Below are 19,414 nucleotides of genomic sequence, written 5' to 3' on the forward strand. Positions count from 1 at the left end.
ATACCCAACTGACAATGTATTACATTATGTCCCTTTTATTTAATGCATGTCAATGCGTGCTTACTTAATAAAAAATAATGAATGTTATAATATTATTGATATGTCTTGCTTCAGTGAATTGGGTACCAGTATCTAAAATTTTAAGTGTTATTCAGTAGATGGTTTGATTTATAATTCTTTGTATATTTGTATGTGTCATTGCCTTAAAGAAACCCAGATTTTTAGCAGCCAAGAATACCTAATAGTTATGTATTTATTTTGAGAGTTAAACTATTATTACTTTTGTCCTTCTGTGTGATAACAATGCACTTATTTGCTAAATTTCACAATGGAATACAAACAGGCATATTTCATGATATTTAATTTTATTCCTATAAATTTCATTCATTCAATAAAAATATAAATCTTAATTTTGAAACAAATTGAATATCACAATAATAATTTCAACATAAGCATCATCTTTTTTTTTTTAAATTAATACTTGTAAAATCAGAGTTAATTTTCAAAAGCTTGGAAATTTTTTCATTATCATATCACTTAAGTTTAGTGGTTTATGCAATTAGTATTAAACTACATGTACACTTTGATGTTCATTCAGTTCAAAACAAAACATTTATAACAACAGAATGGCAGGAATGTTAATATTTAATTTTGTAAAAAAAAATATAATTAAATAAAAAAGGGATTATAAGAAGTTTTATTAAAATTATAAAACTCTTAAAAAAACAACTGAGCCATTAACATGAAAAAAAAATTCAGTCATTGTGTTAACATATTAAAAAACAACATTAGGATATATGATTTATGTATATTTTAAACATATTTTTCCATTTCTTCAGAGCATTGGGACTTCTGATATTGTAAGTATTTACCTTTATAATAAGAAGAATGAATGTGTACCTAAATTTTGCAAGTTGATTTATTGAATTTGTTTTTCATTGGAAAAGTCAAAGTGTTTAACCCAAATACATATTTTGCATAGCTCATTTAATATGTATATGTATACATAGTTTATATGCAGGAGTCACATCTGATAAAAATTTATTACCTTCTTGTATATATGCTAGACATGGGAAGAAACAATTACTGTATCCATGGATTATTGCATGATTCACTTGAATTGAAGAAGATGGTAACTCTTCTTCCTGTCTGCCTTCCACATTTATAGATGTCATACAAACTAGGCCTGTGGTGGTGAAATTAGAGAAATATGTCTGAAAAATAATCATGAGGTTTTATGAACAATGCATATTTAGTTTACTTGATTTTAATCATAGCAAGTTTTATAAAACCAGATTGGTGAGTAATTACCATTATTGAAAACACAGTAAAATATCATATATAACAAAAAAGAAATCTTCAACACATCTCTCCCCTTTCCCTTCCCTCCCCCCCCCCCCCTTCCCCCAAGGGGGGTAGCTGGGGATTTAGGAGCCTGGACAATTGACCTCTTTGTGGGCCCCTTGCATTTTGCCATTCGACATATAACATGAGATAATGTATGTAAAAAATATATAAGCCCAAAATCAAGTTGGTTCAGTATATCAGTAAACTTAACAAAAAATAATCATTAAGACTCTTTTAATGAATAATACTGTTGTTTATTAGCTAAATAATGCACAAGTGACAAATCTCAATTCATATTGCTTCACTTCGTGCATTCTGTTCAGCAAAGACATCTATAACATCATCTACATCAATACTTTCTAGTATTAGTGACTTCACTGACATTAAAGCCATGATAAGCTTTTCTTGCGTCATTGTGCTCTTGAGATAGTTTTTGATGAGCTTGAGCTTTGAGAATGATCTCTCACATGACGCAATGGAAGTGGCCTGAGTAAGCTGTATATCAGAGGAAGTTGCAAGGTTTGAGCACACATCATTACCATATGAAGCCTGTTTCCGCAATATATCTATTGGTGATTGTATTACCGGTTTGTTGATGAAAAGTGCTCGTGCATTAATGACATCATTGAACAAGCGATTTGCCATTTATTTCATCATACAGACAGGAAAAAGTAAAACAGTTTGTCATGAGCACATCATCATCCAACAGGTGTCTTGGTTCAAGAAGAAATCCAAAGGTATCCATTTTCTTTCCAGCCTTTGTAATCTGCCCTTCATCTCCATATGAAATCTGTCCAGCACTTCTGTCACAACACGTTTGAATTGCAGTTCTATTGACAGTCCTACATCAGAACTCAACTTCCCATCAAGTCTTTTCTTTCTTCTGGTTGTTTTGATTATAGGGCATCCATAGTATTCACTACCTTCTTTTGCCTTTTCGATGGATTGGGTTTTTGTCTGTTTCTCATCATTTTGCAGAAAGCATGAAAGGGTACTAATTTCTTCTGCAGCTTCCCTATGTGCAGTCAAGACTTTTGAAGTTTCTTCTGAACTATATTAATTGGGCGCAGGAGCTTTGACCAGAATTCCAGATAGGCAAAAAATTCTTAATTTTCCACTGCATGAAGATTATGTGCTAATATTATACAATATATACGTCATTGTTGGTTATCTTTTGTGCTAAAGCAAAAGGATTCAAAGCATACAAAAGTGGGAAAGATCAATATCTCGCTATGCTCGAGTATAGAAATACTCCGATAAGCAGACTGACGTATTTCACAAATAAAAAATATGCCATGATTGTGAAATTTCGTCTGATGAAAAGACATCATACATTTAGGTTTTTTGATTCATTTTCCCACCTTTGCAATCAACTCTTTTATCGCTCTATTAGAACGGTTTGTTTGGGTTTTTTTTTAATTAGAAAAGCATATTTCCATTGGATTGAGGAAAGATGAATAGAGGGGTAATAACTCGAGTGTGAAGTTGAATTCTGAAATTATAGAATCCAAACCCAAATAATGGACAATTCTAGCATTATTAAGAATAACTATTAGATATGTTATACCGATTCTGTAAATTTTTTTTCAAGGTTAATTAGCATAACCTTAAAATACTCGCCATTTAAATCTATTATTAGTAAAGGTAACAAGATACCTGGGATTCGATGTATATCAAACAGTTTTATTCGTGGCAACAAAGAGAGAGATGTTCTTAGTTCCTGCTGCCAGCACATGTTTGATCTCTTTAAAAAGGAAAATAAATCGGCAACAAATCTATTAAAGATTTGCATTTTAAAATGTAAAACTAACTTTAAAAAAACATCTTTGATCTCTGTGGGAAAAAATATTTTTAAAATGTCAACAAAGGCAACAGTCTACTGATAGACCTAGATCTAAGTCTTTGTTATAAATTTAATCCATAAATGTTGAAAAAAAAACACCAGTTGACACTCTTTATCAATCAAATATATTAATTTATGTATTTTCAAACAAATCTCGGACAACAATTTGGGGGCCCCCCTCAAGTGGGGGCCTAGGGGGATCTTCAAATTTCCCCCCCTCCCCCCCCATGCCTCCTTCCTCAGCTACGCCACTGTCCCCTATTAATCTTATGGAAAAAAAATGTGTGTGTCCTTAAAAAGTACATCATGTTAACTAAGTCAAATAGTTTGGTATATCTAGTATTATCTAACAAACTTCTTTAATATGAATACACCTACAAATTATTTAGCTGTTTGTTTAAAATGCTGGTAATATTAGTAACAAAATGTTTAAATAAATAATCATAGACTTAAATTGCTACATGGTTGTAGTTTTTTAATATTGTTTTAACCAACTTTTAATCACATGTATTTTCTTATCACTTTTCTTTATTTAAACAGACCATAAGTTCTGAAAGGGGAACTTTTTCTTTTTACTTACTTTATTAATCTAAAATGTATTTACCATTCCTCTATTTATTTATTGACCTTAACATCATCTGCCCCATAGATTGCAAGGTCTGAAATGGGAAACTTTACTTTAACTACTATTTAGCTTGCTTTCTTAGAAATTTGCAACTTCAATTATACCTTTGGAAAAGTTACGAGTTAACTCGCCTTATAGAAAAAAAATTTGGTTTGACAATTATGATGTCTTAGGATATAATGAACTTAAAATAAAATTTGGTCTAAAAATGTATATACTAAACAAACATCATTGAAAATTCCAAACTATATTCGCTAAAGAGTTATATGAAGAAATAGATTTTCAGAAACATTTTGAGCACACTTATGTAGAATTCTATCTAGATTGCTGCCTTGTTATGCTCCTAAGTCTGGATCTTTATCACAAAACTAGAATCTTTAATACCATAGCTCTATTATAGTTTAGATTTGTCTTTTGAATGTTTCCAAGTCTGGATCTATATCTGAAATTTATAATGCAGAAATTTTCAATAGTAATTATGAAATTTTTAGAAAAGATAGGGCTGATAATCATGGAGGAGTTCTTTTAGCAATAAAAAACACTCTTATAGCAGAAGAAATTACCTTACCTAACTCAAAAAATATAGAATCAACATTTTGTAAAATTAATACCACCTCAACATCCCTAATAATAGGCAGCATTTACAGACCACCAAATTCTAGTTTAGAATACATGCAGGAACTATATAATCAGATTACGACACTTAAAGAGACAAATAAAAATGCAGTTTTTTGGATTATGGGTGATTTCAACCTACCTGATATAAATTGGAAAACACTAACCATAGATAAACACCAAAACCTTAAGGACATAAATGAGCTTTTTATAGAAACTTTACACAACCTAAGTTTAGATCAAATCATTAAAAAGCCAACTAGATTAAACAACATATTAGATCTCTTCTTAACCAACAGACCTGGATTAGTAGTTGATTATGATATTATCCCTGGTCTATCAGACCATGAGATCATAAAAATACACAGTCAGATAAAAGCAGTAGCCAATACAAAACCCAAAAGAAAAATATTACTCTGGAATAAATGTAACCTAACACAACTACACCAAGCTGCATTAAACTTTCAACAAACATTCTTATTAGAAAAAGACATTAACCAACCAGTCGATGACCTCTGGAATTTCATTAAAAACCATCTTAAAAGCATTATAGAAAATCAAATACCAACTAAATACACATCAAACAAAATAAATAAATGCTGGTTTAATAATAGACTAAAGAAGCTTTGTAAACAGAAGGAAAACCTATATAGAAAATTTAAAGAAACTAATGCAGAAAGAGTTTACAAAAAGTATATAAAAATTAAACACTTAACCCAAAAAGTAAGCAGACAGCTGCAGAGTGAATACATAAACAATGTAATATCTAAAGACAACAACAAAAACCTATGGTCATACATTAAGTCTAAGAAAATGGAAACAACAGGCGTAGCGCCATTAAAAGATGAACATAACATAATACATAATGATAATGAAACTAAAGCAAACATTCTAAACAAATACTTTGCATCAGCATTCTCAGCCCCAGGAGACAAAGACATATTACTGAATTTGAACCAAGTAGACAACATAGAAGATATAGTAGTACAAGAAAATGGAATTCAAAAACTATTAGCCAACACCAAACCAAATAAAGCTTCTGGACCTGATGGTATTCCAGCTAGATTACTCAAAGAACTAAGTAATGAGCTAGCCCCAGTGTTCAAAATACTCTTTCAGGCTTCACTTAACCAGGGCAGAGTACCAAAGGACTGGAAAGAAGCTAATGTCACCCCCCTATTTAAAAAAGGAGAAAAATCTGACCCAGGAAACTACAGACCAGTATCACTTACCAGCATTACATGTAAAATCCTAGAACACATAATATGTAGCAACATCATAAACCACTTAGACAAACATAATGTCCTCACACCATACCAACATGGCTTTAGGAAATATAGATCATGTGAAACACAACTAATAGGACTAACTGATGATTTTTCAAAAGGTTTAGATAATAGTGAACAAATAGATGCTATCTTACTAGATTTTTCTAAGGCTTTTGACAAAGTTCACCACCATAGTTTGCTTAAAAAATTAAAATATTTCGGCATTAATGGTCCACTGCATCAGTGGATTAAAGATTTTCTGATAGGGAGAGAACAAACTGTAATAATAAATGGCTCTAAATCAACACCGATAACAGTAAACTCAGGTGTACCTCAAGGAACAGTCTTGGGTCCACTACTATTTTTAATTTACATAAATGATTTACCAAATTGCATTACTTCAGGAACAAAAGTCAGATTATTTGCAGACGATTGCATAATATATAGAACAATAAAAACAACACAAGACACAGATATTTTACAAAGAGAATTAGATGAATTACAGAAATGGGAATCAAATTGGAGCATGTCTTTCCACCCAGAAAAATGTCAGTTGTTAAGAGTAACAAAAAAACTAAAACAAATTAATTCCACTTATCTTATTCATGGCAAACCAGTAACACAGACTAAAAACGCAAAATACCTAGGTGTTATAATAAATGAAAAACTGTCATGGAATCCACATATTGATGAAACTACAAAAAAATCAAACAAAGCATTAGGATTTATTAAAAGAAATTTCTATAAATCAAATAAGAACATAAAACTAAAATGTTATTTAACCTTGGTTAGGCCAATAATAGAATATGCATCCTCTGTTTGGGACCCCTCAACTCAAGAAAACATTAAGAAACTAGAACAGACACAAAATAGAGCAGTGCGATTCATAACAAACGAATATTCACATTTGACTAGAGTAACACCTTTAGTAAAATCACTAAATTTAGAAAGCCTTCAGGACAGAAGGCTCAAAAGTAAAGTAGCAATAATACATAAAACACTGAACCATAATCTTCAAATACAAAAACAAAATTTAATAAAATACTCTGAAAGACACAAAGATAAAGGCACATTCCTCGTCCCATATGCTAGGACAAATTTGTACAAGTGCTCCTTCTTTCCTAGTGCTATTAGAGCATGGAATGGGTTGCCTGAGCTAGCCAGGAAAACCAGTGACTTGGCAGAATTTAAGTCATTGGTTAATATGCATGACTAAATGCATGACGCGTAGGACGTAATCATCTTCTTTTTTGAAGTAACGTCTGTATTATATATCACAAAACTATGAATTTATATACAGGGAAATAACTAAGATTTTTTTTTTCTAGTGAAGTGAAGGTAATAGGGGTGGGAAAAAAATCCTTTATTATCTTTTATTTATTGTTTATTAATTAGTTTTATTAATTATTTATTAAAAGCATATTAATCGTTCTTTCAAAAAGTCATCAAATTCATAAAAAAACAAATTGTCTTTAAAAGAAATGAGCTTCTTGATTAAAATTGAGGTATTGATTTTAAAGTAGGCTTACCAGGCATCTGGCAAAAGGAGTTCTGGTCTTCGTTTTTGAGGTCCTGTCTTCCGTCATGCAGGCTTTAGCCTAAAAGAAAAAAAAATTAGCCTCACTCTGTTATTTAATGCAATGCCATATGAATCTAGCATTAAATTTACTCCTTTATATTTTCTGATTTAAATGTACAAGGTCACTTACAATTCTACACTGTCAAGAATACTATACCTAAAAGAATTAGATGTGAATGTTTAGTTTTTTAAACAACTTTTCAGGTTGAAATCATTTGCAGTACAGAAAGATATGGAACATTTTTTTACAACCCTCTATATGTAAATCTGGACTCGTATACATTCAACTTTTTTTCCTATGATAAAAAGTGTGAACTGTCCCATTCACAGTATCTGCCTAGTTGACAAAACAGATTAAGAAATCTCCATTGAGTCTTTCAGAGACATCTTTCTAAAAATAAAATCTGAAGAAAATGTCTCTTGATCTGATCAAAATAAAGATACTTAATAGATCAAATTTTCAGTATTAGTTTTTACTGATATGTCTAATAAATTAAATTTACTTGTACTTTTTGTCCTCTTTTCTGTCCTCATTTGGAAGGCTTTTCCTCTTTTCTATCAGTGATCCTAATTTAGACTAGGCTTAGTTAATGCGACATTCAAAGGATATAATTATCTATTTATTTTGTTTGAGAAATTTTGGATTAGCTGTAAGCATTATTAATGATACATATGTGCAACTTAAGTTTGTATAAGCTCTGAGTCCTCATCATAGATAAAGAGTTATTATTTTAGTTTTACTCAAATGCTCAAATAGTAACTATTGAAGATGAAAGACAGAACAGAAGAGGACATTATCTCTTTGCACTATGACTAAAATCAATCAATGTACGCCTTAATGTAAGCTAAATATAAATCATATTAAAATTAATAAAGCTACTAAATGTTTTAATTTTGTTGTTTTTTTACCTCCAGGATCATAATTTTTACACCAGTAGTGGATGCTAGATATCAGGGGCTTATAAAGACTTTTGAAGAGCTTAAGAAGAACCATCGGAAGTTGATTCAAGACTACCAGGATATTTATGCTCACAGAGACGTACCGGAAATGACAAATAAGAAGCTTAGGAATGATAATCATGACCTTGAAACGACAAATCATTACCTTGAAAAGAAGAATAATGAACTTGTTTTAAGGAATCATATTTTGTTTTTGACAAAGTGGAATCTAGAGCTGGAAAAGAGGAGATGTATTATAAAGAGAAAACAGGAGCTTGAAAAGAGAAATAATGAAATAAAAAAATGTAATCAGGATCTTGAAAAAAGGATAAAAGAAATGAAAAATATGAATCCGAATCAGGATCATAAACAGTGGATACAGGATCTTGAAAAGAGGAATGAATATCTAAAAGATGATAATAAGGATCTTGTAGATGGGAATAATGAGCTTGAAACTATAATAAAAAAGCTAGCAAATGAAATGGGTGATCCAAAATCAGAACAATCGGTTTTAATTTGAGATTTCACAATCACCCTTGCTGATTGAGGATTCACAATCACCCTTGCCAATTGAGGATTCACAATTACCCTTGCCGATTGAGGATTCACAATCACCCCTTGCCAATTGAGGATTCACAATAAGCTTTTATTAAGCTGTTGATTGAAGTTGTTTTTTGTTGTTTTTTTGACAGTCATAGTATATGCTTAAAGTAAAGCTGGCGATAGAATTGTGTTTTTTCTTGAATTCAGCATTTCATTGGGCTGTCTTTCTGTATCTGAATGTGTCTTTTCCACTATTGCTGCTTTTGTTTTCTAATATTTTTTTCCGGAGTACCAGTTAATATCAAGTTTTTTAGCTGCCAATCCTTTTTCTTGAACTAACACTAACTGTGCGTTTTGAGATGAAATAATCTGCATTACTAACTAAGATTTTGTTTTGGTTGATACACTCTAGATATTGCATGTTTAACAGTCAGTATTGTAATACACACATTATGAAATGATTTATCTTTTTTAAAGTATGTCTTTTTTTTGGGGGGGGGGCCTGGGGGTATAAATGCATGTATATATATATATATATATGTAGTGTGTACCGATATATGTAATTATAACCACCATATATCTAATGCAATATCTATTTAAGAAGCTTGGATTTTTTATTTTCAATTTAGGCCTACTCAGACTTTTTAAAAAATCTCTGTTGCTTTTTTTTTTTAAATTATCAATTAAACTATGAAACTATCAGGCATGATCCAAGAAAGTTTTCATAATAATTAACCTGCAGTTGCAATAATGTATATGTTCATATTAATCACTTGAAGTTGTCAAAATGAAATTAGTAATCGAAACATTAATCTACACACATCTAGGCCTAGGAAAATCTCCTGTCACCTCTGCGCCTCCGTGGAAATGTCTGCCTGGGAAAAGTGGAAAGGCTAAGAACGAGAGCAAATAGGGCCTCCAGTGAGCTACCACAGTCATATTCTAGCAAGTGTACTTGCATGTGGTGAGGATGTGAGAAAGGCTTGCTAACCAGTCCGCATCCATTGCACCATTCTCCAGTGGAGATTATACGGAGAGCAATGGTAAATTATAGGAATATGAAGTGTCCCCTCGTGGGCTCTGCCTCCGGCCTTGCATGGGTCGGGAGAACCCATTGCATTGGCTTAAGGTACCCTGACTCATGAACAAACGGATGCTATTAAATCTAGTTGATGGGGGCCTACAGAGAGAAGGGTTGGTGAAGAGCCAATTCCTTATCCTGGCCATGGTCAAAGGTCCTTAAAAGGGATTTATCTTGAACCTTTTTGGACATCTCAACACACATGCAATAGTTATGTCATCTTTTTTACTTTGGTATACTTTATCTTTAAGAGTTTCTCCCTCGAAAGGTAAATTGTAATAAAAGAACATTTGTTTACTGATTTCACATTGTAACTAACAGATTATACATTGTAAAAGTATTATTAATTTAACCTTTCAGCTCATAATGAACATTTTGATCCTTACTTTTAATTTTCTGTGACTTATTTAAACTCAATTTTGGAATTAGCATGTCTATTAGAATGAAAAAAAGGCTCTTTGCCAAATTTAACTTTGAAATGGCTTGAGGAAAATTTTGATCTTAACAAAGCTTAGGAAGTTTTAGAGACTAATAGGTAAAAACTTTTGAGCAATTTTAAATGTTTCTGATATCTTGATAATTAAAGTTAAGAAAGGAAAACTATGGTATTATATATAAATATATATTTTTTTTTTTTCAAGAGGCACGCTTTAACAAGTGAAGTGGCTCTTTCTAGCGACTAAAAGACTAAAGTTGTTTTTTTAAGCAGTCTAGTTTTTTTATAGTTAGGGTGAGGGATATCTTAGCCTATTATCTTGGCTAGAATTACTAAGATTTAAGCAAAATATACACCAATTTTCTGAAAATCTTGAACAATTTAATTAGGGTGTAAGAAGGGCTAACAACACAGACTATCAAACCCAGAGCAATAGAACGTTGTTTTCATTCAAAAAAATAATAATTAACATAGAAACATTTCATTTCATATTGTAAATATTTATATTTTTTAAACTTTTTACTGATTCATGTGTAGAAGCTTATCAAACTAATAACTAAGTCAGCTTTATGCTATTTGTAAACCTATTGTCAGTATTGTTTAGTTCTTAATGATTCTTCAGCAATTTTTTTTTTTTGAGGCTGTAATTATAAAAGATTTTGTTTTGTAATTAATACATTGTTGTGAAAAAAAAAAGTCAATATCCTTTTATGCAAATATTGTCAAAGTCTTGTTTTGCCCAGTGTTCAAATTATGTTGTGTGTAAATGTTGACTTGGACATTAAACAATCTGGTATATAATAATTTTTTGTTTCATTTTTTTTTATTTGTTTTGTTTTGGAGGGATATCTTGAAAAATTCATGATGTGCATTAAATATTGTTATATACAAAACACATTGTCTCTTATTATGTTTTTTTTTTTTCTCTTTTGTTGGCTTATGTTTCTTAAGAATTTTTTTTTTTCATATGTGATTTAATAAAGAGTATGTCCAGGCAGATTTTTTAAAATTGAAACCCACATTGCTCCTTTGAAGTCTTTAGTGAAAATACATTCAAATGATGTTAGATTACATTTAAACTCATTAATATTTTCAAAAGGTGACCCCTTTGGAGGCCGCACTGTCTATACTTCCCCAATTTCGACACTGTTTACTTATATTCCTATATATATATATATGTATATATATATATATATATTTATTTATATATTTTAATTGTTACACTTATTTCAAGAAATGTATTTAAAATAATTAATAATTGTTGTCATGCTTATGCTATGCTTTTTACTTTTTTAAGGTGACCAGATTTTTTGGGACCCAAAGCGGGACACATCTCGGGGCGTAAAAAGAACAGGCTTGGATTTTTATTGCAATATTTTAACAACTTAGACGTTAGTACAATATATCATGTACACACAGACACACAATAATTTAAACAGCTGGCTTTCTGAAACGTTTTCTAAGATACGGTATAGCATCTTTCTGTGCGAACTATCTGAAAGCGTTAATCTCATATGCCGTTTCTCTCTGTTAAATATCCGGTACAAGGCATAATTTTCGTATAAGTTTATGATTGTCACTGCTACATCACTTTTTCTAACCAACTCGCGTCATCCATGCGTAGGCCTACTTCGTTGAGGAGGAACCTTTTCATGTTTCCATGCTTTTTTCGTGCATTTCTGAACCATTAAGTTAATACTTCAAGAGCACTGACATTCTGTACCTGCATGGAAAACTGTATGATAAATACCTTTAGCGGCTGCAAATTGATTAATTATAAGAATATTTAAATGTTTGAGAAGTAGACTACCCTGATGTAGGCTTACTGAGAGCTACCAGTTGAAAATTACGATCTACATTTAGAAGTTTAGTCCAAAGCGAGACTGTCACGCCTAAGTCGATACGTCTGGTCACCTTACTTTGTTTAATAACTTAATCGATTTTCTTTTTTATTATCATTTTGTTTAACAATTGTAAAAAGAATTAAATGCCAAGAAAAAATCAACCGCTTAGTTTTGTATTATATTATGTGTGAATGTGTACGTGATAAGTTTTTTGTATGGTTTTAACCTGGGGAAATTATACATTTGTTTTCCTTAGTTAATTAAGGTATATCTATATTATGTTCATATGGATAACTTCAAGTAATTAAGATCTGTGTCAAATCAACACTTGAGACATAAACTTGTAAGCTGCACATTCAACATAAAAATATAAGCATTTAGTAATAATATTGGCATCCTTCAGTCGTAGAACGACTATGGTTGATCTTGAACAGAGCGAGATGAAAACCGCGCAATAAGTAATATCAACTTGAAAAACCCTGACAACGTCACACATCTGCTTTTCCATGGAGAACGGCGAACGGAAATATCCGTGATTACAAATTCAGTAACGGGAAACTCCAATAAGACTTTTTAAAAGGAAAGATTTTAGTTGCGAGAGCTTGTAGATATAAAACACAAGTCTTAGAACTAGTGAAATTCTACTAGCACTATATGTATATACCAACAGTTGCCTTACCCATCGGCTATGCCCGTTGATTTGTTCCGAGGTTATATATTGTTTTACCACGAACTCTTCTCTGTTTTGTTACCATAATAATAATACAAAGTTTCACTTGTAAACGCACCCTTCGTTTGGTCAACCGAATTAATGTATCTATTATCTTGAATTGGACCGGTCCGTAAATTTGATTGTTTTTCTCTTCTACACCCCCCCCCACTCCAACTCTACTTTTTAATTAAAAAAAAAAGTTTTTTAAACACTATCTGAAAATTCTTCTGCTTTTCAGTATTTACTAGAAATATTTGATAGGCTCTTAAAAAGCCATTTTTTTTATTGTTGCAACTTGCGCATAAAACGTTCACAATATTTTGGCCCAACCTCCTCTTCACCATTTCAACTCTCCTCCAACATAATTTTGGCCGACGTATAAGTTTGTTAAGTTTAATTAGAATATCGACCTCTCTATGAATTCTAGTATCACTTTTCTAAATCTCTCCCTTCACTAGGCCTACTTCTACAAAAAATTTTCTACATACAAGATACAGATAGCAAAGACAAACGGTCTTTTGTTCCCCTGGCAATCAAATCATTGAATAGAAACCATCTGCTATAAACTTTTCGCATGTAAATTATGAATGAGTTTGGTGTGAATGTATATTTTGGTTAACTATAGTTATGATGTTTTGTTTGGTGTAATGCACAGAATGTAAGACAAATTATAAAGATTATTATTATGTTAGAAATGAACGAGTAGTCATTCTCTGGGCGCTGCCAGGGTCGAGTTTCGCGAAAGAGAAACAAAATTCATCGTAGTCCCTTTAACAGTTTCCACTGAGGAATTTTCTGGTGATGTGGCAGGTCTGCAGCAGTACCGCCCTCTGACAGGCAACGAGGATGTTCCTAGGAATGCTAAGGGTCTTGAAGGTGTCTGTGAGGTCAGTTGTTATTATCCCCTCGGTTGATATAACAATGGGGTATATTGTTATTTTGGACAATTTCCATATACGTTTAATCTCCAATCTTAGATTCCCATATTTTCTTTGTTTTTATATCTCAGTTTTTCTTAAGTTATGCGACAGTGGTAGGGCGATGTCGATAATGGTAGAAGATCCTGGCGATTGAAATCTACCGTTTTGTCGGTCAGAATAGGCCTATCCCAGTACAGCAGATGCTCATTATTATTATTATTATTATTTTATTAACCACTTACATTTTTCAGCTATTTAATTCAACGTATAAGAACTTCAAAAAGCTCTATATTTAGTTGTTACTCTCTAACCCAAGAATTTTATTATCTTTTTTTTTTTACCACAACTTTCAACACACACACAAATATAGTTTTACCTAGATTTAATTGCTTTATACATTTTTACATACAAAAGACGTATTCAGTCAATGTTGGGATCATAAGATAAAAAAAAAGAAAATGAAATTGTATACAATGTCTACAAAAGCAAGTTGCACGCCATGCAGTTACACACAAACATAAAATCAATAAAGTTTAAAAATGGAAGGAAGTATACTCTTTTGATGTATTGGCTTAAAAAACAAAAACACAACGAGTCGTATTAAAAAAAATATTTTATTCAATTTAACTGTTGCGTTTTTTTTTCATGAAAATGAATTAGTTGTTTTAGACACAAGGTAGATGGAAATGAAATGTTCGCATTTTTTTTAAACAATTTTTTTTTTTACATTCACCGCAAGCGGGAGAATCAATGATGGGTAAGTTGTGAGTGAGGAATGGATGACAAAATTGTCATGGAGACCTAGATCTAGTGAAAATAACATCTATTTTTTAAATTTCTTTTCGCCAAGCAAGCAGCCATCGCCTGCCTTAGGATCTTAATACTTACACTAATTTTTAGCATCTCCCAAAAAGGGAAACGATACTATTAGTTTTGTGTGCATTTTCTGTACGTCTGTCCTATTTAGATCTCGTAAACTAGAAAACATAGTGAAATTCCGACATCATAATATTTTAGACCATTTTATGCAATTTAATTTAATGCCATTCTGATGCAACGGCTACTTTTTTTTCTGAAAAATCTAATTTTTAAAATCACTTATGCAAGCAGTTTTACAACTATTTACCAGTAATAGTAACAAACACCACTGAATTTACAAAGCCTTCAGGACAGAAGGCTCAAAAGTAAAGTAGCAATCATACATAAAACACTGAACCATAATCTTCAAATACAAAAACAAAATTTAATAAAATACTCTGAAAGACACAAAGATAAAGGCACATTCCTCGTCCCATATGCTAGGACAAATTTGTACAAATACTCCTTCTTCCCTAGTGCTATTAGAGCATGGAATGGGTTGCCTGATCTAGCCAGGAAAACCAGTGATTTGGCAGAATTTAAGTCATTGGTTAATATGCATGACTAAATGCATGACGCGTAGGACGTAATCATCTTCTTTTTTGAAGTAACGTCTGTATTATATAAGAAGAAGAACACCAGAAGCCCTTTAGTAGGGGAGATGACAATCCAACATATTTTCAACACTTTTTTGTAAACGGATTTAGATTTTTTGTAAAAAAAACAACAACAACACTGTTTTATACATTTGTATTACTAAGTTAATTAATCTCTGTCATATTAACTTCTTCATTTGCAAAAAAAAAAGTTTGCTTTCTTTAAAAAGAGAAACAATCTATTTAGTATACATATAAGTTGGACATAATTTAAAACAACAATTAATAAGTAGTTTTTCATATTATCGAGTGAACAGCAATCACCACAGTGTGCAATACCAAACATTTAACTAAAGGAATTTTTTTTTACGGAAATGTTTTTTCTTCAGGCTTTGAATAAGAGATTGACCCATAACAAAACAATTAGATCAATAAGATATTCATTAGAAGACATCAGTTATGACAGGTTTACAACTAACTTCAGCTTCTCTTTCACCTATCTTTTGGTCTGATGGACCGTTGGGGCACCACACAAGATCTGTCAATCTGCTTTCTTCACTATCATTTGTCTTTGATAGAATTTCATTCTGATTTTCTATCTGAAAATATCGAAACCTGCCATTTTACCTGCCTGGGTGTACCACTTCAGGGGCCGATTTTGAGTTTGTGTTTCCTAAAATGTAAATGTAATATAGATCTAGATTTTTTTCAACAAATATTTCTTTGAATAATATTAAATTCTAGAATGTAAATGTCTTTAATATGGGAATTTTAATTTATAAAATATTAATTAATTATACGTCTTTTTGCTAAAAAAAAATAAAAAAAATCTAGGAGTGTGTTTTGTTAAAATACGTTTTTTAAAAACAAAGTATGACTCTCCGATTGAATCATTATAACAGGATAATAATAAGCAAAGCATAAGTTTAAAAAAAAATTAATATCTAAACATATGTGGCATTTTACGTCTCGAGAGACGATCTTTTCCCTTTGCAACTTCTTGTGTGACTAAAGATACACAGCTGCGATCGCAGGTTGGGCATATATAATCACCAGGCGCCGTTGCATTTTCACCCTTCTTTCTGCTTCTGTTGTGTATGACATCTGCAATCCGTGACCCTTCCTTTATGCTCTCTCTCCATGTGGATCTATCCAGTGCCACCTCTTCTCAGTTGCCAGTGTCGATTTTGAAGAGCTTCATGTCGCGTTCGCGTGTGCCAACCTGATCTTACCGCACCGGGTGACACCCACCCTAGTGACGCCACTGGTTGGACTATCCTTATTTTAGAAAACCAGCATGTAAATGATTTCGTTTATTGAATTGTGTAGATTTATGATACTAGACGAAATAGATACTATATAGAATATTAATAGTCCATCTTGTAAATGTATTTTTACAACCAGTGTGTAGATAATAGCTTTAAGAATAAATGTATAGATCTGTTGTAGGCCTTATCGTTATCTTAATTGTTTTTTGTTGTTTTTTTTGTATGGAGAGGAAACGAGCGAAACTATTAAAACAATGAATGATTTATTTTTAGAGAACTACGTTGTTTTTTATTTTTATAATGTTTCGGGTTTTCCATATCTCTCTTGTGTTCGTATAAGAGATGATTGGTTTACACTATATGGTTGTTTTTTTTTAATGTAATATTTAGACTTGGATGTTATGTGTACAACTTGGACTAACCGTTTAGACTTATTATGTTTAGTTTATGCCCATATGCAATTATGTTTTTCGTTTGCATTTAACAGGTCTTTAGTGTGTAATAAACGGATTGAAATCGGCCCACGAGTTGCCTTCGTCATTTTTATTTAGTTCTTCTGTGCCAAACCCAACATATATATATATATATATATATATATATATATATATATATATATATATATATATATATATATATATATATATATATATATATATATATATATATATATATATTGATATACACTCAATTGTAATGCTAAATAATTTATGACGTTTATTTACAGACATTAAAAAAAAAAGTGTTTATATCATTGGAAAGTCTAAAACTGCAAAGATTATTTTATTTGCTTCTTTAAGACATGAACATTTCAAGCAAAAAAAGAAAAAGAAAGATGCAAACTATTTTGAAAAGCAATGACATCATGTAAGCCAAAAATTTCTTAGTTTAAAATAGCGAGAATAATTTTTTTTTTTTTTAAATATACTTTTTCGACATTATTACACAAGGAGGAAAAATGCATCGAAATTTGAACAAAAAATACAACAATAAATATTCATTGCAGCTGGATATTGTAGATGGCCTCCACAAATCATTACATTTTTACAATATATATATAAGAGGTAAGAAGTTATGAAAATACCTACAATTCTAGATGCATTTCTGAGTGCGTGTGTGGGAGTGTGTGTGAAATTATAGCTAACGAGGGAAAAAGTATTTAAGCCATCAAAAAACAGTGTAGCGAGGATTGTGCTTTCTCTATTTTTTCCCCTGCATTTGATATTATGAAATATGGAGGAATAACTAGAAATAGAAAGCCTTTTTGTGTATCTGCTGTACTAAAATTAGGAAGTGTTAATAAGCTTTTTTAAAGGTAAATGATATATACGAGGTCAAATTGGTTCTCAAGAAGGCTTATACTTCCACTCAAATTAGAACTAGGCGAATCAACGTCAACCATGAAGGTGACCCAGAGAAGTCTGTACTCTTTGGCTAGCTCCTGAGCAGTTCAATCCCCTCGTTAAGTGATAAAGAAGACATCTCTATCAGATGGGAGAAATTAAGAGATGTAATCTACAGTTCAGCAATCACCGCCTTTGGGCCTCAAAAACACAAAAATGTAGACTGATTTGAGGCGAATCTAGCCCATATGGAACCTTGCATCGAGAAAAGCGATCTGCACACCTCGCTCACAAGACAAAGCCTAGTCCAAAATCTTTGCAAGCCTTTAAAAGTGCTAATAAAGAGGCGAAACAAATGACTAGACAATGTTCTATTAATTTTTTGAGGGATATCTGCAACAGAATCCAAGACAGTCTCTACTCAGAAAGTATTAAAGCTCTGTTTGATGGCATTAAAGCGGACCTGGGTCCAACAGTGTCTAAGCCTGCCCCCCTTCTATCAAAATCTGGAGAAAAAATTACAGATCAAACCAAGCAGCTAGAATGATGGACAGAACACCACCTCGATGTCTATGCCACACAGAATACAGTAGACGATCGTCGCCCTGTCTTCTCTACCAGATCTTCCAGTACTGGAATGCCTAGATGAGCTTCCGAGCCTTAGTAACCTCAAAAAAGCAATTAACTGCATGAAAAATAGAAAATCTCCAGGGAGTGATGGTATCCCAGTGGAAGTAGTTAAAGTGAACGAATCACTCCTGATCCCTGAACTCTAAATTCTCCTCTGCCGCTGTTGGGAAACAGGTCATGTCCCAGAGGACATACGTGACGCAACTATAGTCACAATATCCAAGAACAAAGAGGATTGGAGTGAATGTTACAATTATAGGGGTATCTCTCTCTCCTCAGTATAGTTGGCAAAATCTTTGCAAGAATGGCACTATCCAGGCTGCAAGTGATAGCTTTTAGAGTCTACCCAGAGTCTCAGTGTGGATTTAGGAGTGGTAGATCCACTATAGACATGATGTCTTCTCTACGACTACTGCAGGAGAAATTCAGAGAGAGAGACAGACCCCTTTACATCGTTTTTGTTGATCTTACTAAAGCCTTTGACATGGTCAGTAGAAGTGACCTTTTCAAACTCCTACGGAAAATAGGTTGCTCTCCCATACTACTTAAGTTTATTGAGTGCTTTAACGAGGAAACGAAAGGCACTGTCAAATTCAATGGAGCCCAATCAGCACAATTTGAGGTTGGCAGTGGTGTCAAGCAGGGATGTGTGCTCGCACCTACTCTGTTTAGCATATTCTTCTCCTGTCTACTGCGTACAACGACATAAACGAAGGTGTGTTTCTCCATACAAGATCCTCTGGAAAACTATTTAATGTATCAAGGCTGCTGGCAAAAACCAAGGTTAGGAAGATACTTATCAGGGATCTCCTGTATGCTAATGATGCAGCTATTGTGGCTGATTCCGATATTCAGCTTCAGTTCCTGGTTGACAAACTATCTGCTGCTTGCCAGAAGTTCGACTTAAACATTAGTCAAAGCAAGACTAAGATACTAGTCCAGAACACAAATACTGCACCTCAAGTAAACA

At 32.2% G+C, this 19,414-nt stretch overlaps 1 protein-coding gene and 1 long non-coding RNA gene across 4 annotated transcripts in view; one reads left to right on the top strand and one right to left on the bottom strand.

Moving 5' to 3' along the window:
* LOC106055300 (uncharacterized) overlaps positions 1–12,281 on the top strand; it is a 42,282-nt gene extending 30,001 nt beyond the window's left edge. For both annotated transcript variants that reach the window (XM_056010524.1, XM_056010525.1), the window contains 2 exons: positions 840–860; positions 8,193–12,281. In XM_056010524.1, the coding sequence (XP_055866499.1) occupies positions 840–860; positions 8,193–8,736 (565 nt within the window). In that variant the 3' untranslated portion in view covers positions 8,737–12,281. The remainder of the gene's footprint in view (positions 1–839; positions 861–8,192) is intronic.
* LOC129922846 (uncharacterized) lies at positions 3–8,193 on the bottom strand. Of its 2 annotated transcripts, none has more exons than XR_008774758.1 (3): positions 7,228–8,193; positions 3,004–3,091; positions 3–1,186 (listed from the first exon to the last, which is right to left on the bottom strand). It is a non-coding gene; the product is annotated as an uncharacterized LOC129922846 (long non-coding RNA). The 2 variants fall into 2 exon arrangements; XR_008774757.1 differs by having other exon boundaries at positions 3–1,214.
* Positions 12,282–19,414: the final 7,133 nt, after the last annotated feature.

The sequence above is a fragment of the Biomphalaria glabrata genome, chromosome 14, assembly GCF_947242115.1.
Source record: "Biomphalaria glabrata chromosome 14, xgBioGlab47.1, whole genome shotgun sequence".
Taxonomy (NCBI): domain Eukaryota; kingdom Metazoa; phylum Mollusca; class Gastropoda; family Planorbidae; genus Biomphalaria; species Biomphalaria glabrata.